At 35.4% G+C, this 24,841-nt stretch overlaps 1 protein-coding gene across 1 annotated transcript; it reads right to left on the bottom strand.

Moving 5' to 3' along the window:
- Positions 1-23,665: 23,665 nt before the first annotated feature.
- LOC129232916 (zinc finger protein 569-like) lies at positions 23,666-24,841 on the bottom strand (the record flags this gene model as incomplete). Its single annotated transcript, XM_054867019.1, has 2 exons — positions 24,130-24,841; positions 23,666-24,045 (listed from the first exon to the last, which is right to left on the bottom strand). Coding segments are annotated over exons 1-2 (1,092 nt in total), but the record flags the coding sequence as incomplete, so codon positions are not given.

Genomic DNA, 24,841 nt, shown 5'->3' with positions numbered 1-24,841 from the left:
TTTTGATACGGCACTGTGGCCTTAAAGTTAGGGGGTTTTTTGCCTGGCAGATTTGTCATGCTATGGTACTCCCGCAGAGTAATGAAATTTTTGTTTTTACCCTCCTCATCCAGCGGGAACTTCACCAGCATTATTTCGGCCAGACGGTTCATCTTCTTGACCCAAGGGGCCCAGGCGTTGGCGTCCAAAATCAGTCTCTTTTCATTCATTAAGGAGCATATGTTCAGAAGGTAGTAGTCAGCTTCATCAGAAAGCCCTTTAAGTTGGCAGTAGGCATGTAAATGCCAATCGGTAAATTTGCAAATCTCGCTGGTCAACAGCGTCACCCCAGGAGGTGGATCAGAAGTCTCTTGATGCAGCGCACTCGGCGCGGCAGTTTCTGTTTCTTGCATAGCAATACTTCTTGCTTGCGAAATTTTTAAGCGTTGAAAAATAGCTCAAAAAATAAAACGAAATCTGGAAAAATTCCAGTTGTGTAAAACAAAATGATGTTAACAAGTTACATCATTTGAAAAGATACTTTTCGGCTCTTATAAGCAGACCATTGCAGTAAAATAAGACAAATGTAAATCGTTGTTCCACAATCAATCACAAAGAAATGGCGGAAAAATGTAAGTCTGTGTATGGAAATGCCACAGAAGTATAAAGTTTATGCTTGTGGCACCTGGGGCGGAGCCCCGCATCCACTTGTGTGCTATGTTTTGTTCAAATTTCCCCGAAAGGAGGCATAGCTGTGATTGGCCGAATTGAAAGCCGATCGAGAGATCCTGGCGGCTCCGAGGGAGAACAATTAAGGGGGACACAGATGCATGGGAAAGAGGGGTGAAAAGAGGTACTTGAAAATGCGAAAGGAAAAACAGACAAATTAGTCCAAGTTGCTTAAAACTTGAACTATAGAAGATAATTTCTCTAACAAGTTGCCTTGGCTTTTTAGAATAGGGAGGATTGACTTGAGAGTGGAGATGAGTTTATTGATGTTGAAAACTTTATTGATTTCCTGTATAATTGAGAATAAATCGGTGAAATTTTGTTCGGGGTAGTTATTGAAATAGGGATCATTTTCAGTGGCGGGAATGCCTTCAGTGGTATTAGAGTAAGAGCGGCGTGGGTCAACGCGGGCGGTGTATGGAAATGATCGGAAATATTATCTCAATGATTTAAAATTTTTAACTGTTGCCATCTTAGGTTTGTTAACAAAGAAAATATTTGTAATTAACTCAAGCAAGGCTTTTAAAATAACTTTCAATTTTTGCTTTTTGCTTTGCTTTTGCAATAATTCAGACATTGGAATGGTCGTCAAGTTTTTGCATGTGTAATTTTGTCTTTTTGTTGGGAATATTGCTTCCTCGTCAAGCATGGGGAGGGATCAGAAAAAAAAAAAAAGAAAAATATAGAAGAAAGTTTCGTGATGGCCACAACATACTAGTTGTAAAAGGAAATAAAAAGGAAATAAAACAAAAGATGTAAAAAATACTAGCTGCGCTGTCCGTTGTTGCATGTGATCAACCTCGTGTATAAAGTTTCTGCCAAATGACGCGTTTTCAGCACTCAATGTTAAATGAAAGAAAATAAATTAGGGAATGTTGTCATGAGTCTGAATGATGGCGATAGTCCCTAAAAATTCTCAATAAAGCTGAACCTGTCGCTAAAAATTCCCATTTGAATGAGAGAAATTCGTAAATGTAGTTTACGCGCCCCTGAAAAGGAAAATACTCGAATAAATAAAAGAGACATACACACTGGTATGCAAAAATTAAGGACGAAGTCGAAAAATTAGCATATCAGCTGAACGAAGAGGCAGAGCGGACAGAAAGACCAATCAGGAGATTAAGTAAGGTTATGCACGGTAGCACATGCGCAGATATGCAGGCAGACGTAATGGGGGAGTGTCTGAGTAGTATAAAGCATGTCGTCGGTGTAAGATCAGTATTTCTGGCAAAGAGATTGCACGCCGTATAGCAGTTAAAATCACACCGAGTTGCTGCCTCAGCGAGAAATGGCGAATAATCAAACTGTTAGACGACATCTGCATGCTTTTACCCGAGGTCGAATCATTGGGAAGTTGGAGGAAGTCCGCAGTGTGACAAGTGTGGCTGCAAAGTTCGGAATTGCTCACAGCATCGTTTCACGACTTTGGAGACAATTTCAAACTACAGGAACAGCTATCCGGGGGTTCAGTAGTGGTCGTCCACGAGGAACCACACCCGCAGATGACCGGTATATTGTCTTACAGGCCAGAAGAAACAGGCGGCAGACAGCGGGAGAAATCGCTAGACACACGACACAGGCGACTGGACGACCGATATCGCGTTTTCCCGTGGCCAGAAGACTGCACGGTGGTGGTCTGTTTGCACGACGCCCTATACGGTGTGTACCTCTAACGCCTGCCCATCGGAGAAGGCATTCTCTGTGGTGCCGGGAACACCGGAATTGGAGACACAATGAATGGGGACAAGTACTCTTTACAGATGAGAACAGCTTCAGTCTGAGTAGCGATTCTCATCGCATACTCATCTGGAGAGAGCGGGGAAGCCGCAATCATCCCTCGAACATCATTGAAAGGGACAGGTATGGAGGTCGCGGTGTTCTCGTTTGGGGAGGCATCATGCTTGATAGTCGTACAGACCTTCACATCTTCGACGCAGGTTCAGTCAACGGGACCCGTTATTGTAACGAGATTCTTCTTCCATATGTGCGTCTTTTTAGAGGCGCTATGGGTCCGCAGTTCCTTTTCATGGACGACAATGTACCATGTCATCGCACAGTAGCTGCCGAACAGCTCTTAGAGAGTGAGGACATTGAACGTATGGATTGGCCGGCACGATCTCCGGATCTCAATCCCATCGAGCATGTATGGGATTTTCTAGGCAGACGCTTGTCAGCTCGTACCTTACCACCAGTAACGATTCGGGAGCATCGATTGGTGCTGCAAGACGAATGGGCAGCAATGCCTCAACAACTCATTGACACCCGCATTCTCAGCATGGGCAGACGCTGTGAAACCTGCCTAGCCGTCGGGGGAGATCATATCCCCTACTAACAACCGGATGTTTCTTGCTGGACACCCATCACAGGGATGTTTCGGCCTTCAGTCGCATTGCGCTCCATGTTACTTTTTCAATAAAGCTTCTTTTTATCCTTCTGATTTCTTTTTTAGTAAGTGTTGCTTACATTACACATGTCCTTACGTATTGGGGATCTTACGGTATTAAATGTGTTGATTTGGAAAGCTTTTGTACAAAGTTATATTGAAAAAACCGTCTTGTCCTTAATTTTTGCACACCAGTGTATATGCCTGCCACCAGTAACGATTCGGGAGTTTCAATTGGCGCTGCAAGACGAATGGGTAGCAATGCCTCAACAACTCATTGACACCAAGGACGTAGCCAAGGGGGGGGGGTCCATCTGGTCCGGACCCTCCCCTTCACGAAAGACCCCTGTCCTTTTTTCTCAGTTGTTGCATCTCGCATCCACAAAATTTTTCCGAAAGATAATGTTTTTATAAAACGCAGCATTTTCCCCTTAAATATTCCCATTAATCGGCAATTTTCTCAGCGCTCGAGGCAATTCAGAACACGAGAACCTCGTGCAACAACTACAGGTTCCCAATTTTCGTCTGCTTTTTGCTTTGTCCGAAACGGGGAAATGTCCCTTCCTTCTTTCAAACCAGCTGGGTCGTGTGACCTTGAAATTCAGCCTCTCGCCTTTGGTCCATCAAATTGCCATCGGCAAAGTAAAAACAAGCATTTATTGCCACTTTCCTCGTATCCCACAGTCTCATTGGCGTGTTTTTCTTTATTTATTTATCCTTTTTGGATTTTCGTGGATTTCGTAGACGCATGTTGTACGAAAAACAGCCAGAGTGAGGTGTATTCCTGGTGAATCAGTAATTGAATTCCGATTCTTTTCTGTTTTAACACGCAGCTTTTATCTACGTCATACTTATAGGAAGCATATCTTGAACAAAATTGTATGCAAAAGAAAATTAAGTTTACTCAAACTAGGTAAGTCGCAATGCTCCCTTTTAAAGTTTTCTTAATAATACGAGCAATTTTATGTGTTAATGTGTTTTTCCATTTAAAAACTAATTTTAGATTCTAAATCAGCGGCGAAAAAAGAAATTCTACACATTTCGTGTGTTTGAGGATGAGAAAAAATAATTATTGATTTTTTTTTTATTTTTAAACTCTTTATATTTTTGGCATGGTTCATTTCAGATTCATTTTATATTTTAATAAAAATTTTATTTGAACTTTTAGATTATTTTTAACATTTCTCTCCTTTCTGAGTAACAAATTACCTAGATTTTTACTGATATTTTCCCCCCAATATTTAAGCATTATCATGGAACATATTAAATGCCCAAAAATAATTCCTATTAGTAGGTAAAATGAATAAAATAAATGAATAAATAAAACTTGAAGTTGATGTAACAAGCTTTTCGCAGTATCAAAATTTTATAGAAAAATGAAATTGAAAATTACTTGAATATTTTACTGTGATCAGTTTATGAAATTACAAGTTCGACCATATTAACGCATGTAATAAGTAATTTATTAGAAATTATTACTTTTAAATCTTACTGAATTGTGATTCTATGATCCCAAAAGAAAAAGTTAGTTTTTAACTGACGAAAAAAAAATCTTATTCGATGTTGTTGTAACATAAAACATATTTGTATCATTGGAATACACTGGCTTTGTACTAAGGAGTTATTTAATTTGGATCTATGCATCCATTTTTAGTAAATTGTGAAGGTAGTATTAAACGTAACAAAAAACAGGCATGTGCATGTAACTATAAATTACTAGGTAAAAATTACCGCTATTTACTGCGTTACAAGCAAAGAAACAAAAAAGGTGAATACGAGGTAAATTTTTTTGAGTTTTTCGTTTCTATATTGCCTTTTTTTTTAAACTCTTATTTTCTTCAAGCTAAAGATATTTACTATTTCTTGCAATAGAGTATTTTGCTAACATCGTATTAAAGAAAAAAATTCATTACCTGCGTCGTAAAATATGATATGTATTGTTGTTAAAATTAACAACATATAGTTAAAATAAAATTACTCAGATGCTTAATTTAATTCATTAGGTATACATTCCATTAATCGGCATGTAAAAGATCCCTTGGGTCGTTTGACCTTGATTGCTCTTGACAAAATTAAATTCCTTTTGCAGTTTCGCATCAGCTCAGGTGTCTCCATCTGGTGGAAACTGGGCATCAAGTTTTCCTGTGACATTCACATCCGCGCCTTAATGGTGGCATATGTCATATCGTTGGTTCGCACTTGTTCTGCAAAAGGCTAAAGCCTCTAACACAACCCCATTAGAAAGAAAAAAATAATGATAAAAAACGGCAATACGCCTTTTTCGGTATTAAAAATTTTTTCGAACAGCTTTCACTCTTTGAGGAATAGTGACTTCACTTGAGAACACCATTTATTTCTTGCTTCTCTTTTTTTTTTTTTTTCAGCTAACTGAAATCACTGTGTCAGTAGGCTGAAGAAAGAAGAAAAAAAAATAAATAAATATATATATATATATATGAGATTTTGATAGTTGAAATTTTAACCTTAACTCCAGTGGATTAACCCTAAACTCCAGTAGGTTGCATTCATTGTTGAACAATTTTTCGTTTCCTCATTCCCCTGAAATGAGTCTTACCAGTAAAACAGTTAAGTTACTGGATCGGGTTCAGCCTCGTCACAATAAAGCATTTCCCTGCATGTCAAATAATACCAAAAAATATTATCAAAACATCGTATCGTGGAGCGAGTTTCATTGTTGAAACACGCGGTTACTCGATCATCGGCTATTATTTATATGAGGAATAACATGATCTTTTATGAAGTCTATTTAATTCGCGATTTAATGACAAATAGTTAATGTGACAGTCTCTTTGAGGTACAAACCTGCCCCCCTCCCCCCCTTGAAACGGATTCCTGGCTACGCCACTGCAAAGTATTTATGAAAAACCAGGGGTTCCAAGAAAAAAGTGAGCATTAAACAGGGTTCCACTATTCAAAGAAATTAAGAAAAACAGTTCTAGTACATAATAATGTAATCACTCAATAGCTCATTCACTTTGTTGAATTTTTTTACTTTTAACGAATTATAATCTAAAATTAGCGGCACCAATGTGTAATGAATAACTTTTTTTTTTTTGGATTTATTAAATTCTAAATTATGCAATCATTCTATTTTAATTAAATGGTTAATTGACAGTAGTAGTAGATAATGTATTAATTATTACTAAATTTATTAAATCATAACAACAAATTTATATATCAAACATATGGAAAATCAGTTTTCGTCCAATTTTTTCCGTCATTTTTTTACAAAAAAAAAACCGGACGAAATAGCAATCGTGGTCAGAGATCGATGAGAAAAATGTATAATACTAAGCTTTTTACGCCTAACGTAAAATATCCGCAAAAGACAGATATCTGTACTCATATTTCAATAAGTTTTGAAGCACACAACGCGTTTTACGTTTATGTTAAACAAATTTTTCCAAACCAATAAAAAAAAGTGACATTTTTCTCTTAACATTATAAAGATTATCAGTTATTCATACCCGTAGTTTCATATAAAATATAACAAAATCACTGTGAAAATATTGTAATCGTATTCATTAATTTGTTTGGACTCTAGCTCAGAATAAATATAAACAAGCAACACGAAATTTTAAAATAGAAACCCGAAAACCCCGAGTCCACGCGCAAGCGCAGTTGAAATGGCAAATTTGTGATAACCGAGATTTAACGTCTGGTAAACTTTTCTGGGACTCAATAGAGATAAGGGAGACGTTTTTTACTCAAAAATACAGACTCAGTGAATACAGGGCTCTCACACAGATATGATATAAAAGATTACCCGAACCCGAAGAATGAATATTTTGGAAAAACCAGGGGTTCCACGAAAAAAGTGAGCATTAAAAAGGGTTCCACTAATCAAACAAATTAAGAAATGCAGTTCTAATACATAATAATGTAATCACACTCAATAGCTTATTCACTTTGTTGAATTTTTTTACTTTTAATAAATTATAATCTAAAATTAGCCACACCAATGTGTAATGAATAATTTATTAAATTCTAAATTATGCAATCATTCTATTTTAATTGACAGTAGTAGTAGATAATGTATTAGAATTATTACTAAATTTATGACATCATAACAACAAATTTATGTATCAAACATATGGAAAATCACTTTTCGTCCAATTTCTTCCGGCGTTTTTTACAAAAAAAAAAAAAAAAACAGACGAAATAGCAACGCTGTTCAGAGACCGTTCCTTGTTTTCATTTCATCACTAAAACTTTTCTAGGACTCAATAGAGATAAGGGAGACGTTTTTTACTCACGAATGCAGACTTATTAGTGAATACAAGGCTCTCACACAGATATCATGTAAAAAATTACCCGAACCCGAAGAATGAGACAACTTCGCCCTTGATTCGATTGATCCCTCGATAGTTACAATGCATATTAACTGTAAAAGGTCTAGAACAAAGTGTTGCAGCATCCAGCTATGATTGTACACATAAAGTATTTAACAGTCAAAGAAAAGTGAGCACGATGCATCGGAAAGCGCATTACGAGAAAATTAAAACTTACTCGTTATGATGAAAGGAAAGACGTCGGACAGTTGCAAGATCTCCGGCAACGCGGCGGACTCCGACAACAAATGTCATTCCTCAAAGGAATTACAAAGTGCATTCATCTTTGAAGTGCGATTACGATATTGAACTTCTGAAAACTTTTACTCATTAACGGCGGGATTCATTAAATATCGAACTCACGAAGTATCAAAATGCCCAAGACGAATTCGACGTAAACAACGGAACAACGCCATTTGCTTGACAGTTACAGTTAAACCAAAGCGATGTCTGAAAGAAAGGACGAAGCACATGGAGAAATGATCAACCCACTGATAGCCTAATAAGGTATATCATCTCATGGAGTGATATCGGCCACTGTATTTGATAGTGGGATTATCATGTTCTACGTGTTTGACTGTGCATCGTACTTGTCTAGGCTTCGATTTGAGGGGGGGGGGGGGGGGGCACGAGCCCAACTTGTTGGACGCTTAACCTTCTGTGCCGTAGGTATAAAGAAATTAGCAAAAAATCAAAAAGAGTAGCTGTTTTTTCAAAATTGTATGGTTTTAAAAACGCATTTTAGACTAACTATGCTAATGCTAGGAAGGAAAAGCGGCCTGATGGCGTTTCAAACACAATTTCATAGTTTTTCTCTAATTACGTAAAGAAAGTTGGGGTTTTCGGGTTCTTCCTCGAAAACATTTCAAAATTATTGTTCTAAAAATGCAGTTTTAGACGATATTCAGTAATGTTAAGGACAGGAGAAATCCGGGGGAACCCTCGCGTAAATTTTTCGAAAATAAACAATATAAAAAATGCAATAGTGGGCCATCTTGGATATCGTTATGAGGACAAGAAGTTTTTCGAAATTGGAGTTCTAAAACAATTTTATTTGGCTTTTAATTATGTTAATGGTGAGTTTTCGGGACCTTTTTCTCAATATGTATTCAAAATTTAAGTCCTTAAACGAAATTGAAGACTATTTCTAATTATATTGGCGAGGCAGGGTGGGGGAGGGGGGCGGACGCTCATTTATAAAATTTTCTAAGTTAGTTGTTAAAAAGCAGTTTTAGACTATCTTTGGCGATGTTAGAAGAAGAGATTCGGGATCCGTCTTCAACAATTTTTTGATATTGAAATTCCAGAAACGCAATTTTAGATCACTACACTAGTTGACCCGCGCTAAACATTCGCACTCAAAGGATGAATTTTGTGATTCCAATGCCACCTCGAGATGCTATAGACTAAAGCAATGCGTAGTAAAGCAGCAAAATAAATTGAAATTTGCTCTTCTACAAAGTTAAACTGCGATATATCCGGTTAAAATCAATGTTTTGCTTCCTGATTTTAACAACGGGTATACAGCTTAGGATTCTGCTACGAGCATAATTTTGCAAAAAAAATGGAAACTTGGATAAAAATTACGCTGAATTAAAAAACATATTAAAACGATAATTTTCGGCCCAGATTTGAACCCATGCCCTTTCCCTCATTAGCACGCTGCTTTATCCAACCGAGCCAATGTGTCTTCACTCTCGGCTGCAATTCATTGAAGTAATAACTAAATTAAAAAAAAAAAAAAAAAAAAAAAAAAAAAAACAGAAAAAAAAACGTTTTTTTTTTTTTTTTTTTTTTTTTTTTTTTTTTGACAAAAATGAAAAACCAATTTTTATATACTGTGGATACATTTTTATCACTTCATATTTATATCATTATTAGATACAATAAGCTTCAAAATGATATGCTAAATCATGGAATTTGGTATTAAATCTCGTGTAGCGACAGAAAAACAGGCTAGAAAAATAGTATATAAGATATTCAATGATGTTATAGGGGTTTTCGGAGACTCTTCCCAGAAATATTATCAGAATATAAGTTTTAAATGCGAAATTTAAGAGTCTTAGGTGATATTTCAGGTAAAAAAGGTTCAGGGACCTTCAAAATTTTCCTACAAACGGAATTTTAAACGATCTTTAATGATGAGTCAGGCTGTTTTTTTTTTTTTTTTTTGAGGTTCTGTGCTAGAGCGCACTCCAAGAAGTTTTTGAAATCGAAGTACTTATATAATTAATTATAGGCCATCTTTGATGGCGATAAGAGAAGAGATGGAGTTTGGAGACTTCAAAATCAAAGTTTCAAAATCGCTCTTCTATAAGCTAAGTTTATTGGCGTAAAACAAAGGGATAGAGTTCGGGATCACTCCCCCTCCCCCTTTTTGGCTATCACTATCGATTTGGCTCACTATCGTTTTTATTTGACTAAATTATTGATAAAAATGTTTTGAAAAACTCTCCACTAGTTTTTCTTTTCCAAAATTATTTGAGTGCTTTGATTTTTCCATAATGAAATTTTTAATTTCCAGCCTGATATTTTTATATTTATTAGAAATACTAGCGTATACGGCCCCCGTCAAAAAACTGACGCTTGTCACACCTTTGTACTATACACTGAATACTTTATTTTCGTTAAAAAATACTCCAAACGTTCGTTTCAGCATCCCTCCGTTAGGTAAATCATAATGCAGAACATTGGATGTTCCTAAATAATATTCAAAGATTGCATTTGCTTTCAAAATTCCGCAGAAAAAAAAAAAAAACCTTTCTATACCTTTATTCTATTTGTTCACTCATTATTCCTAATTAATGTTCTTAAGATCGTGAAAGTGTCCTTTCTGCTTTTTTTTTTCATCACTAAAATGAAATTGTTGACGCCATTTTTGAAAATGGGGTGAGGGGGTTGCAAAACTCTTCTTGGCGACGCCCCCCCCCCCATAAAATGTTTGGTCTAGCTACGCTTATGGCCCTGAGTGTGATTTCTAGTCTTGGGTCTATAAATATCTTCTTTGCTGTCATGTGTGATAATATATATATATATATATATATATATATATATATATATATCAAAAGTAAGAACGCAGGCGATTTGCCAAGCTCTCAACCTTTTTCAAATTATAGTGCCTAGAAGGGGTAGTGTTGCAATCAAAAAAGAAACCGCGGCACCTAAACGGAGGAAACAACCAGATGCCGCTGATGTCCCTGCTGGCGTCAGAACTACTTTACTTCTCCCATCGTATCAATCGAAAGATCTCATAACGTATTTTATTTTGTAAATTTACAACAAATCTTATGAATCATAGGAAAACCAATACAAAATGTTCACCTAAAAAATTGATAAACTGAGATAAAATTAATAAAAACTGCAGTTTAAGAAAAATTGACTGGATGATATGTATTCTTTATGTTTTCTTTGTGCACATCTTTTGTCATTTCGTGCATCAAACGAAAGAAAAATAGTTTAGATATTTCGAATTTATTTTTGTAAAAATTTGGCAAAGTTGTCTTTTTTTTTCTGAATTTGTTTTAATGAAACGCACCATGAAAAGAAAATGCTAACAAGATAACTTCATACTTCTGAAAGTTCGTTAGTGTTCGCAACTTTTTAAGTATGCAGTTACTTTAACTCCATTGGTGAATTAAAGGTGACAAATCAGAATAATACACTGCTCGACATTGAAAATGCAACAAGAAGAAGGAGTGTTCAGAAATTTATGCAAATTTTAGAGTAGGCGTACATTGCTGAGTTATGTAAATGATGTGAAATGCGCAGCTCTGCAACGCACGTGAAGTAAGATATAAGGGAAGGAACTTTCAGAATGGGCAATATTCGCGTCGTTATTTCTGACTGGAGAATTACCGAAGAAATTTTGTTTTTATCTTCGAGAATACTTGTAACATAAGAGAATGCCAGGCCGACGTCAACGAAGGCACTTCCAGCAGATGACGATTTTACGAGGGGTATGGTGATCGGGCTGAGAAGGGGAGATTGGTCCGTAGGTCAAATCGCAGCTGATACCCACATGGATGCGAGCACCGTGCATCGGCTGTGCCCAAGATGGTTGGAACAACGAAATGCGGCAAGATTGAGGGGTGCAGGGGCAGGCAGAGTGACGCCAGAATGCGTGGATCGACTCATTCACCGACAAGCTGTAGCAGACCCACAAGTCACTTGTTTCTCGATTCTGCAGCAGGTGCAAGATACCCTGAATGTTCCCGTGTCAACCAGAACCATTTCCCGTCGTTTGGTCGCACGTGGTCTGCAATCACGGCGTCCGCTAAGAAGACTGCCATTGACCCCACAATATAGACAGCAACGTTTAGTATGGTGCCGGACTAGAGCGACGTGGATGACAGAATGGCGAAATATCGTGTTCTCAGATGAATGCAGCTTCTGTTTATCCAGTGATAGTCGCCGCATACGTGTGTGACGTCGACGTTACAGATCTAATCCGGCAGTAACTGTGGAGAGTCCCACCGCACGACAACGTGGCATAATGGTTTGGGGCGCAATTGCGTACAATTCGATATCACCTCTTATTCGTATTCAGGGCATTATGACGGCACCCCCCCCCCCCAAACATTTTTTCGAACAGACCATAGCGTGAAACGTAAGCATAAAACGCTGGGAGAACAATAAGTAGTTTCATTTTCCGATAAAAACAGGATACACACATTTCCCAAGATGAGGGTGAAAGAAAAAGTTCCATTAAATAAAAAAGAGAAAAAAAAATTCCTGCTCTACATCTTCAAAATTCAAAATGGGTACCGGGTTATTGAGAGGGGGTAAGGGAAAAGTTTGGTCGTTGACGCTAGGGTTAAATAAAAATGTCCTTTTTTCTTTTTGGTTTAGGAGAAACACTACATTAAATCACGCATTATTGTGGAATATATTTTATGTTTACCTTAGCCCTGTGTGCCAGAGTGTTTGTTTTTAAGCAGTGTTGATTGTCAGAGCAAGTTGCATGAAATCCTACCAAAAATTCTATCTTTGTGTATAATCAGTTCTAAATACCCTCAATTAGTTTATCAAAAACATATAATACACACAAATTCTTTTAAAGCGCGAATTTTTCCGTTCCTTGTAGTAATGAACAAGAAATACTGAAAAGTGTTTTTTTGAGCAATCACGATTGCTTATTGCTTTCATTTCATCGTCCTTGGCGTTTGATTTCTTTTTCAGCTTGGACCAGGCACCACCGCCCTCTGCAGGCGCGGCTGCGAGCACTGCCTCCTGGAATCCGTTTCTCCTGGTCTACGGCATCCATGTCCTACACACACGCGGGCTCATACACACAAGCCTTTACACACACACATGCCTTTACACACATACACACACGCCTACGTGCATACACAGAGGTCTACGCACACACACAAACCTGCACATGCACGCACGAACGCCTACACATACACACACGCCTGCAAACACACATACACAAGTAACCGCCCAGGAGGAGGGTAGACTTGGGGGGGGGGAGCCGTTAATAGAAACAATAGCCACCAATGAGTAGGGCCCTGTCGCAACTCGCGATTTCGAAAAACATAATTTGTATTCAAAATTTCAGAATTCAAGTTAATTTTTTTTTTGCACTTGCTGAACAGTGTTTATTGGGCAGTAAGTTACTGCTCCTAAGCCAGAGCTAAGGCATAACTACATGCAATATACCAGACAGCCTGGTTTTTTCCCATACAACGACTGCAGTTTTGTTCTTGTTAGAACTCATCAGTCTAATAAGAAAGAAACTGCAGTCCCTGGATGAGACAACCGAGCTGTCCGGTATATTGCATATAGTTCTACCTTAGCCCTGGCTTATGGATGGTTACTCACTGCTAAATACCCAAGCTTTGCCTTCAATTCACGAGTCGCACCACACCACCCTTCGGACATTCTCTTTACTTTATCTACCAGTTTGTTGGCACTCTCGGCTTCAATGAGATGACATCTGCCTCCAGCTCGGTTATTCACTAGTCCAGACTGATGAGTTCTAATAAGAATGAAACTGCAGTCTCCGGATGTGATAACCAGGCTGTCTGGTACATTGCGTGTAGCGTATGTATAGCGTTTTTAAGGAAAATGTAAATGGTTACTAGAGGGTCTCAAAGTCCAGGCCACCGCAGCCCACCCTCACCTAAAAGCATTCCCACCTTATGGGAATATATAGTCAGATCTCGATAACTCAAATATTCCTTTGTCTAGAAGTTTTCAATGGGTCCCAAACTCTTGAGATCTGCGGAAACTTCCCATTACTCGAACTACAAATAACTCGAGTGTTTTGGTCGTTCCCTTGGGACTTCGACTTATTGGGCGTTGACTGTAGTGGGAATCTTTACCAATAATAAAGCTGAAAGTCTCTCTGTCCGGATCTCTCTCTGTCTGTCAGGATCTCTGTGACGCGCATAGCGCCTAGACCTTTCGGCCGATTTTCATAAAATTTGTTACAGAGTTAATTTGTAGCATGGGGGTGTGCACCTCGAAGCGTTTTTCCGAAAACTCGACATTGTTCTTTTTCTATTCCAATTTTAAGAAAAAATTTCCAGGCAAATTATCACAATGTGGAATAGTAAATTACGAAATCGTCATAACGTGAAACCGTAACATGGGCGAGCCATTTAACAATTGGCGAGAAATTCATCATCCATTATTTGTTAATATACAGGCGAACCAAATGACCTTTTAATTTTCTGCTGTAGGCAAAGCCGTGTGGGTACCACTAGTGCAGAATATAGTGCCCCCCCCCCAAAAAAAATTGCATTTACATGTTTTCTATGCACAGTAGAACCTCAAAAATCCGAGGTAATCAGAGCTCACGTCACCTCAAATTACTGAAAACTCGGATTTTATTCGGAAAATTCTTCCAGAATAAAAATTTACTCTACTCGGATAACATAAGAGGAGAATTACTCCCTTGTGTCTAGAATAGGAAGTAGGGTCTTCAGGAAAAATTTATCACTCAGATTTCAATATAAATTTCAATTGTAATGACGTCTAAACGAGTTTTGGCTGTAGATTTTCATGATATCCGTATGCATTTATGTGTGAAAATTTGTAAGTAATTAAAACATGTATTTTGACTGTGCCGGAATCCATTTCGAAGAGCTTTTTATGACGTCAGTTAAATATTTATATTATGCAACGCATGTGGCATCAAGTCGTGCAGTATTTTATTTATTGCAATCGAATCTTCTAAACGGCATGTTAACAAGTTTTTTGTGGCAAGTCAATGTTGATTTTTCGTATCTAGTTATTATCTCCAAGGCGTTTCTTCATCCATATCTTGTAGATGATGAATATTTCGTACCACTTAGGGCTGTTGAATCAATTTCGTTCAATGTAAGGCCCCTATACATACGAGCCGACGCATCAGCTTAAGATTAGCCATTTTGGATCGGAGCGCGTGTTTGAGTGATTGTCTTTTCTGGCGAGTCATCGCGTTTGGTGATGGTTCACTCTTAGCAATTATTAGCGGCACGTGAATTGTTCATTAAATCAAATATTATTTTCGGCAAATTTGACGAAATCCGCAACTTTGTTGTGGTAACCCTAGCAGTACAACAATGAAAAATCCGATCCAAAATAGCTAAACTTAAGCTGATGCGTCGGCCTATCCATATAGCGGCTCTAGTTCAATGTACCTACTTTCATTACGTATTTTTATTTTTACTGAATGTAGTTACTTTTACTTTTAACAAAAGATATGCTGTTTTCAAATTTTAATGAAAATCAGTTTTTTTTAGCTATTGAAAGAATTCTTCAACTATAAATGAAGCACCTCGGATTAAGCGAAACCTGAAACTTTCAAGACTCGAGTATTTACTTATTGTTCTGTACTTTTCTTCATTTTTCTTAGAACTACTGTCTAGTTTTTATTACGATTTGATTGATTATACTTTAATTACTTTGCTATCTTACTATATTTAATATTTCATACTGTGTAAAGCTTCAGAAATTGAAGCACAGCAAAGTTTTATATCCAAGTGTCATACTACACTAGGAAACTGCATAATACCATTTAATTTTTAATATATTTTTTGAATTTTTATAAAATGACAATTGTTTATTTTTGCTGCATATTTCATTTTAAAAATAGCTGTTAAAGGATTTTACATATTTCAAAGCACTTTTAATGTCCTCCCCCCCCCCCCTCGGTTAGTGTTTCATATGTAAATGAGTTAGTAAAAAACGTATTTTAATCTATCTGCAGGTGTAGAAGTGGTCAACTTTTAATACATAGGACATTTTCCACGAAAAATATAGGACAAATATTGGACAAGTTTTATGAATAATACTGATATGAAAAAATAAACAGTACATAGTATATATAACCTAGATATTCTTGCATCAATGATTTCAATTAATCATTCTGCATACAGCTAAAAAACCCAAATAAAAGTTATAACTTTTACTTAGAATGAGTCTGCAGATTTAAAGAATAGCTTCAGAAGAAAAAAAGTTTATACATACATATATATTTACGTTCAAGGCCACATTCTATGCCTTGACTGCCTACATTAATCAGACTGTGCAAATTCAATTTTTTCTCTAAGTTTCTATATATATATATATATATATATATATATATATATATATATATATATATATATATATATATATATATATATATATATATATATATATTTCTGTTTTTTTTTTTTTTTTTTTGAGAAGATACATGAAGCTTTTCTTTTGCCTCTGATTGTTATGCATCTCTCCAAGAACTTCCCATTTCTTTTTGAATTTTGTATTTAGTACTATGATAAATCATGATAAAAATCTTTCCTTGGTAATGCATGCCTAATTTATTGCTTTCCCAACTGCAGTACCTTAATTAACCTTAAAACTCTTATTATAGAGTCAATGCTTTAAAATGATCTTTCTTACGTCAGTATCTTTTTGTTTGCGAGAAAAACCTCTTTCAACTGATGCTACATCTTATGAAAGGTGCTAAAGACTTTCACTACTAAAAACTTAAGTATTTGCATCTAGAAAGCTGATCAATTTTTATCATTACGAAGCATTTTTTCAAAAATGAGTTAATTTACATCCAAGTAACATCCAATCCCCATTCCTCAAAATTTTTAACAAGATGGTAACATATCAATGGAAGGATCCTGTAAAAATTTTATTTCTTTTTTTAAATTTCTGAAAAGCCTTTTTTTCAATAACAAATTCTGCTAAAAATATAGTGTTCAAATAATGTAAAATTCTGATTTTAGTAAGAAGTTCAAATTTTGAATCCAGGCAGGTTTAATTTATCTTTTTTATTTTTATTTTTTGCATAATTACCTACATTTAAATATTTCAAATAGAACTTTTTTTTAACATTAATCTCCCCACATTTTGTTGTAAGTGAAAATTCATTGGCAAAGTGCTTCATCAATAGTTTGGAGAGCTTGTCATAAAATATAGATCATTGAAGCTTTCTCGAAAAACAAATTGAAAATTTCGTGAAAAATACTCTACAAAATTTAAAGAGACGGTTGCTGGCCAAAGATTCCAAAAAAAAAAAAAAAAAAAAATATTTTTAAATAAACAAGCATCTTGTTTTTAAGCAGTCTTGAATTGTCAAGTCGTGAAAGAAAGTGCGAATCAAGTGACCAGAAGGCTTTTCAATGATAATTTTCTACAATTTTTCATAAAAAACTATAAGAATATAGGAAATATAGAACAATTTCAAAAATATAGGAAATATAGGACACTTTTGATGCTTTTTTTGAAAATATAGGAAATATAGGATATATAGGACTACTTCTACCCCTGTATCTGTCATAAAAAAGTTTTGAGAAGAAATTAAAAGCAACAAAATTTAAATTTGATTTTTGTATGATATCTCTAATCATTATCTTAAAATTTTAATCTGATAATGTTAGTGAGTAAAAATTTTAATTAGTTTCATAGCATGGTATTATACTATGTATAATTTTCATTCATTGTATAAAAAGTACGTGGTAAAAATTGTTAAAATTTTAAGTCTACAAGTTGTCAACTGTATGCGGGGCAAATAGGTCATTTCATTTACTTATTTAATCATTCACTTACATTCTTATTTATTTACTTTGTTATTCAGACATTTACTTTTTTTCATACATCAATTCATTTCTTTATTGTTTCACTATTTATTCATTCTTTCATTTCATAATTTTAATGAGAAACATTTTTACGAAAGAAACAAAAAATATTATATTTTTCACTTCGCTTAAAATGAAAACTAACGATTCAATACACTTTAATTACGTAACACATGGTTCTTTCTTTATGCTCTATAACCTGCAAAACAAATTCAGAATTTGTTCATTTTGAAGAGTAACTATTAATGTTTCCCTACTAGATAAACGCCTTTTTCAATGCAACAAAAGTCGGAAGACTTTTGTCGGATATCTTTTCATCCATAAGCTCATTTCTTTGCACTGAAAAAGGCATTTCTTGTAACGCCGAAACACGTTATCTGCAGTAATCTGCATTTTGTGCTTCTTGAAGTAGTTAATTCTTATTTTAAAAAGTAGAGATTTTTATCCTGTAAAGGTCAGTGGTTTAGAAAGACATTTACGCGAGAGTAGATATTACTGTCTTTATCAGAGGCGGCTATGAAAAAATTGCTTTTAACAAAATCGTATTTCTTGCCAGTAAGAAAAGGGAGACAGCTTCATAGACAATGCAATTCCCAAACCGATTTCAAGCTGGATGCGAAGGATACGAAGTCATTGTGGTCTCAGCATTGGCTAGTGCCAGAATTGTATGAAAAGAGTTTTAATGTTTTTTCATCGCTTCGTCTGGAAAACACATCAGTATATCAAACAGTTTATTTTGTTAACGGCTACACTATTTATTTGTTTCTTTGGTTCTTAAGTGCTTCTTCGGGTGTGCAAGTTCAGAAAATTCCCTTGAACAAACTTCACAGAAATCTTTTCGCCAGAATGGGTACTTAGATGTAATTTTAGTTTTTAAAGGTGGGGGTTTAAACAAATTCCACAGGAATATGGTTTCTCACCAGTATGGGTTCTCAGGTGCGATTTTAAGCACTCAAGATGGGGAAACTGCCTTTGAAGTATGTTCACATGATTACGGTTTCTCGCCAGGATGGGGTTCTCAGATGTTTTTCAAAATTTGAAGCATCCGAAAATGCCTTTGAGCACTGTTTACAGGAGTACGGTTTCTCTCCAGTATGGGTTCTCAGATGCCTTTTTTAAAGAGAGAAGTATGGAAAAGCATTTGAACAGTGTTCGTATAAATACGGTTTCTTGCCAGTATGGGTTCTCAGACGTGATTTTAAGCTTTCAAGATTGGAAAATGCTTTTGAACTATGTTCATATAAATACGGTTTTTCGTCAATATGAGATCTCAGATGTAAATTTAAGCTTCTAAGGCGGATAAATGCCTTCGGACAAATTTCACAGGAATACGGCAGGCACGTAGCTAGAACTTTGTTAAGGGGGGGGGAGGGTCCAAGGTTTCACGAACTTCAAAAGAGGAGGCATGCTAAAGCAAAATTAGTAGCTCATATTTACGTTAAAAAATAAATCCAATTAAAACTAATTATTAAAATATGATAATTAACTAAAATTAATTAAATAATTGAAATTGATAGAGCATTTATTAAAAAATTATTTAACAAAAATTTTACATTAAGTGGCAAAAAAATTACTCAGTTTATAAAATTAACATTAAACTAAAAGTTTTCCATACTAAGTTTTCATACATGGATAGAAAAATTCCATCACATAAGTTTCCTCTGTTCTGATGCTTTGAAAATGAGTGATATAATTCCTATTAATAAAAAGTTCACAATAAAAGAAAATCGGAAAACGAAAACTGTTCTATGGATTACTTGGAAAACGCAGGTAATAGTTTAATAAAATATTAAAGCTTTGTAATACATTTCAACAAAATATGTACAAGTCATTTTATTTGAAAAAAATAAAGAAATCTATATCTATCGAGTCGAATGTATAACAATGAATGCAATATAACGTAGTTCCGCCACCCTGTCCGATTCGAACAAGATTTCTGGCAAAATTCAACCACCCTCTCGACGAAAATATTAGCAAGGTTTCATTTAAAAAGCTTGAACTAGTTCTTTATTTCAAATAATCAGTAATCCAAGTTTCAGCACAAAGGTATTTATTTGTTATTTAGTTCTTTATTTATCTACTTTATAACATTCTTTTGATTATACGAAATTGAATGAAGTTTCTAATTTTATCAGTTTTCTAATTATCATTTCTAACCATCATTTAAAAACTTGAACAAACTATTAACTCTTTGATGAATGGAGACTTCCTTAGTTGCAATCATTAAAAAAAAAAATGCGTATTGCCGTTTTTTTTAAATCGTTATTATTATTTTTTTGCAAAACGAATTGGCAAAATAAGCTATCTTAGGATCCGTTATGGTATTTTTTTTTCTTTCTAATGGGGCTTCGTTAGAGGCTTTAGCCTTTTCGGACCTAGTGCGAACCACCGATATGGCATCTAGTCTTTCAAATGCTACCATTAAGGCGCGGATGTGACTGCACAGGAAATTTCGATGCCGAGTTTCCACCAGATGGAGACACTTGAGCTCTCTTCGGTGCGAAACTGCACTAGGGGTTTAATTTTGTCAAGCCAAACGAATACCTGAGAGATCTTTTACCTGTCGAGTAGTGGAATGTATGGTGAATGAAATTAAGCATCTATGTATTTTTATTTTAACAACATTTTGGAAAAAATGCAAATGATTGCTTTTTATAAATGTTTTTTATAAGGTCATGAATGATTTAAACATTATTGGCGATTTTCCTCTGATGTTTTCAATTTGATGTTTCATTTAAAAGAATCAAGAGAAGGCATCGCACCCACCTATCTCACCACCAAGCATGAGTTCAGTTTATTCTGTCAATACAAAAAAAACTTCTGTACAAATCAGTCTTTTTCAAATTAAAAATATAATTGTAAACAACTACAGGGAAAATGACAATGTACTCTATTACGAATTATCGTGTCAATATTTGATTATAACTTGGTTACTTTACTGTCTTTATTAGCAGTAAGCAAGTGTTCGACTCGAAAATTCCATGATTTGGAGTCAAACGTCAAATTTTGATCATTAAGGTAATCTTCGTCCCGTTTGCGATTGCGATAATACAGTAGCATTAAATTAGATACATTTTCAACAATATGTAATACGCATAAAGCTAGCCAATTTTTGAAATCAAAACTTATAGGTTTCTTATAGCCTCAGTTTGTAAATTTTTTGCTCAACAGTCATCTGATGTTCAAAAGCCTAAAGACAATCTTTTGTAAAAAAATCTTAGAATGATTGTGGTTAAAAATCCAGTAATGATTTAAATCTACCTTCAAAATTCATCTAACAATAATAACACTTCTGATTCTTTCATTTTCAAATTGGTATAACTTCCATTCTAGGAGCGATTTTGTAATCATCATGTATTCTCGAAAGCATATCATATTTTATAACGTAGGTATTGACTTTTTTTTTTCTTTCTTTTATGTGATGTTAGTAAAAGATATTCTATTGCAAGAAATAGCAAATAATTTTAACTTGAAGAAATTAAGAGTTTAAAAAAAAAATCTAATATAGACGTGAAAAACACAAGAAAATGTACCTCGCATTGACCTTTTTTTAATTATATGCGTAGTAAATAGCAGAAACTTTCACCTAAAAATTTTATAGTTAAATGCACATGTCTGTTTTTTGTTACGTTTAATGCTACCTTCGCAATTTACTAATGATGGATGCATAGACGCGTATTAAATAATTCCTCAGTAAAAAGGCGGTAAATACTAATCAGAAAATTTATTCCAATGAAACAAACACAAATATGCTTTTCTTGAAAAACGGAACAATATCGAAGAAAGATTTTTTTCTTCAGTTAAAAATGACTAGCTGCTCTTCTCTTGGGACCATAGACTCACATTTCAGTAAGAGTTAAAAGTACGAATTTCTAATAATTACTTTTAAATTACATGTGTTAATATGGTCGAACTTGCAATTTCATAAACTGATTACAGTAAAATATTCAAGTAATTTTCAATTTCATTCTTCGCTTCATAAAATTTTGATACAGCGAAAAGTAATTTCGTTGCATCAACTTCAAATTTATTTATTCACTTATGTTCAAAAAAAAAAAAAAAAAAAAAAAAAAAAACGAACTTTTCAGGATTACAGTTTAAAAGTTGTAAGCTTCCGGGGAGATAAGTAATCTATTATTGTAAAAAATAAACTAAAAGTTTAAATAAGATTATTAATCAAAATATAAAATGAATCTGAAATAAATCATACCAAAAATATAAAGTTCAAAAATAAATTAATTAATATTTATTTTTTCTCATCCTCAATCACACGAAATGTGTAGAATTTTTTTTTCGTTGCTGTCGGAAATTAGTTTTTAAATGGGAAAAAATATTAACACATAAACTGCTCGTATTGTTAAGAAAACTTTAAAAGGAAACACTACAACTTACCTAGTTTATGTACACTTAATTTTCTTCTGATTACAATTTTGTTCAAGATATGTTTCCTATAAGCGCGTGGTAGAAAAAAACTGTGTGTTAAAACAGAAAATAATAGGAAGTTCAGTTACTAATTCACCAGGGATGCACCTCACTCTGGCTGTCCTTCGTGCAGCATGTGTCTAGGAAATCAAGTCCAAACGGGAAAAGAGTCAAAACGAAAAGAAGAAAGAAAGAAAACCACCCCAATGAGACTGGGGAATGTTTGTTTTCAATTACTTTGCCGATGGTAATTTGGTGGGCTGAGGGAGAGGGGCCGAATTTCAAGGTCACAACCCAGTTGGGTTGAATTGGAAATTCGTCGTTTTCGGACGGATTCTTCGCGACACAGGAAGAGACCGGCGGCAACTCGGAACCCGCAGTTATTTCACGAGGTTCTCGTGTTCTGAATTGACTCGGACGGGGGAAAATTATCGATAAATGGGAATATTTAAAGGGAAAATACCGGGTTTCATAAAATCTATCTCTTTGGAAAATTTTTGTTGTTGTGAGATGCAACAACCGAGAAAAAGCAGACAGTGGTCTTTCGGGAAGGGGGGGGGGGTCCGGACCCCATGGACCCCCCCCCCTTGGCTACGTCCTTGAATACGGTTTCTCGCCAGTATGTGTTCTCACATGCGTTTTTAAGTTTATAACGTCGGAAAATGCCATTAAACAACTTCACATAAATACGGTTTCTCGCCAGTATGTTTTATCAGATGTCTCTTTAAATTTGAAGCATCCGAAAATGTCTTTGAGCACTGTTTACAGGAATACGGTTTCTCCCCAGTATGGGTTCTCAGATGCCTTTTTAAATGAGAGGCGCTTGGAAATGCTTTTGAACAGTGTTCGCATGAATACGATTTCTCGCCAATATGGATTCTCATATGCGTTTCTAAGTTGGGAGCGTCTGAAAATGCCTTTAAACAATGTTTACATGAATACGGTTTCTCGCCAGTATGTTTTTTCAGATGTGTCTTTAAACCTGAAGCATCCGAAAATGCTTTTGAGCACTGTTTACAGGAGTACGGTTTCTCCCCAGTATGGGTTCTCAGATGCCTTTTTAAATGAGATAAGTATAAAAATGCTTTTGAACAGTGTTCGCATGAATACGGTTTCTCGCCAATATGGGTTCTCATATGCGTTTCTAAGTTTTGAGCGTCTGAAAATTCTTTTAAACAATGTTTACATGAATACGGTTTCTCGCCAGTATGTTTTTTCTGATGTGTCTTTAAACTTAAAGCACACGAAAATGCTTTTGAGCACTGTTTACAGGAGAACGGTTTCTCCCCAGTATGGGTTCTCAGATGCCTTTTTAAACGCGAGGCGCTTGGAAATGCTTTTGAACAGTATTCGCATGAATACGTTTTCTCGCTAATATGGGTTCTCAGATGTGATTTTAAACTTTCAAGATGGGAAAATGACCTTGAACTATGTTCACATAAATACGGTTTTTCGTCAATATGAGATCTCAGATGTAAATTTAAGCTTCCTAGGTGGGAAAATGCCTTCGGACAAATTTCACAGGAATACGGTTTCTCTCCAGTATGGATTCTCAGATGTGATTTTAAGCTTTCGATTCGGGAAAATGTCTTTGAACATATTTCACAGGAATGCGGTTTTTCGCCAGTATGAGTTCTCACATGCATTTTTAAGTTTATAACGTCGGCAAATGGCTTTAAACAATGTTTACATAAATACGGTTTCTCGCCAGTATGTTTTCTCAGATGTGTCTTTAAATTTGAAGAATTCGAAAAAGCCTTTGAGCACTGTTTACAGGAATATGGTTTCTCCCCAGTATGGGTTCTTAGATGAATTTTTAAATGAGAGGCGCTTGAAAATGCTTTTGAACAGTGTTCGCATGAATACGGTTTCTCGCCAATATGGGTTCCCACATGCGTTTTTAAGTTGAGAGCGTCTGAAAATGCCTTTAAACAATGTTTACATGAATACGGTTTCTCGCCAGTATGTTTTTTTAGATGTGTCTTTAAACTTGAAGCATCCGAAAACGCTTTTGAGCACTGCTTACAGGAATACGGTTTCTCCCCAGTATGGGTTCTCATATGCCTTTTTAAATAAGAGACGCTTGGAAATGCTTTTGAACAGTATTCGCATGAATACGTTTTCTCGCTAATATGGGTTCTCAGATTTGATTTTAAGCTTTCAAGATGGGAAAATGCCTTTGAACTATATTCACATAAATACTGTTTTTCGCCAATATGAGATCTCAGATGTAAATTTAAGCTTCCAAGGTGGGAAAATGCCTTCGGACAAATTTCACAGGAATACGGTTTCTCACCAGTATGGATTCTCAGATGTGATTTTAAGCTTTCGAATCGGGAAAATGTTTTTGAACAAATTTCACAGGAATGCGGTTTTTCGCCAGTATGGGTTCTCACATGCATTTTTAAGTTTACAACGTCGGCAAATGCCTTTAAACAATGTTTACATGAATACGGTTTCTCGCCAGTATGTTTTCTCAGATGTCGCTTTAAATTTGAAGCATCTGAAAATGTCTTTGAGCACTGTTTACAGGAATATGGTTTCTCCCCAGTATGGGTTCTTAGATGAATTTTTAAATGAGAGACGTTTGAAAATGCTTTTGAACAGTGTTCGCATGAATACGGTTTTTCGCCAATATGGATTCTCCTATGCGTTTTTAAGTTTAGAGCGTCGGAAAATGCCTCTGAACAATATTTACATGAATATGGTTTCTCGCCAGTATGTTTTCTCAGATGTCGCTTTAAATTTGAAGCATCCGAAAATGCTTTTGAGCACTGTTTACAGGAGTACGGTTTCTCCCCAGTATGGGTTCTCAGATGCCTTTTTAAATCAAAGGCGCTTGGAAATGCTTTTGAACAGTGTTCGCAGAAATACTTGTTTTTTGAGTGAAGAAGGATCTCAGACTGATGTGCCAT

Source organism: Uloborus diversus, unplaced genomic scaffold (assembly GCF_026930045.1).
Source record: "Uloborus diversus isolate 005 unplaced genomic scaffold, Udiv.v.3.1 scaffold_14, whole genome shotgun sequence".
Lineage (NCBI taxonomy): Eukaryota > Metazoa > Arthropoda > Arachnida > Araneae > Uloboridae > Uloborus > Uloborus diversus.
Note: the sequence above shows the minus strand (reverse complement) of the source record. Positions and strands in the feature narration are given on the sequence as shown.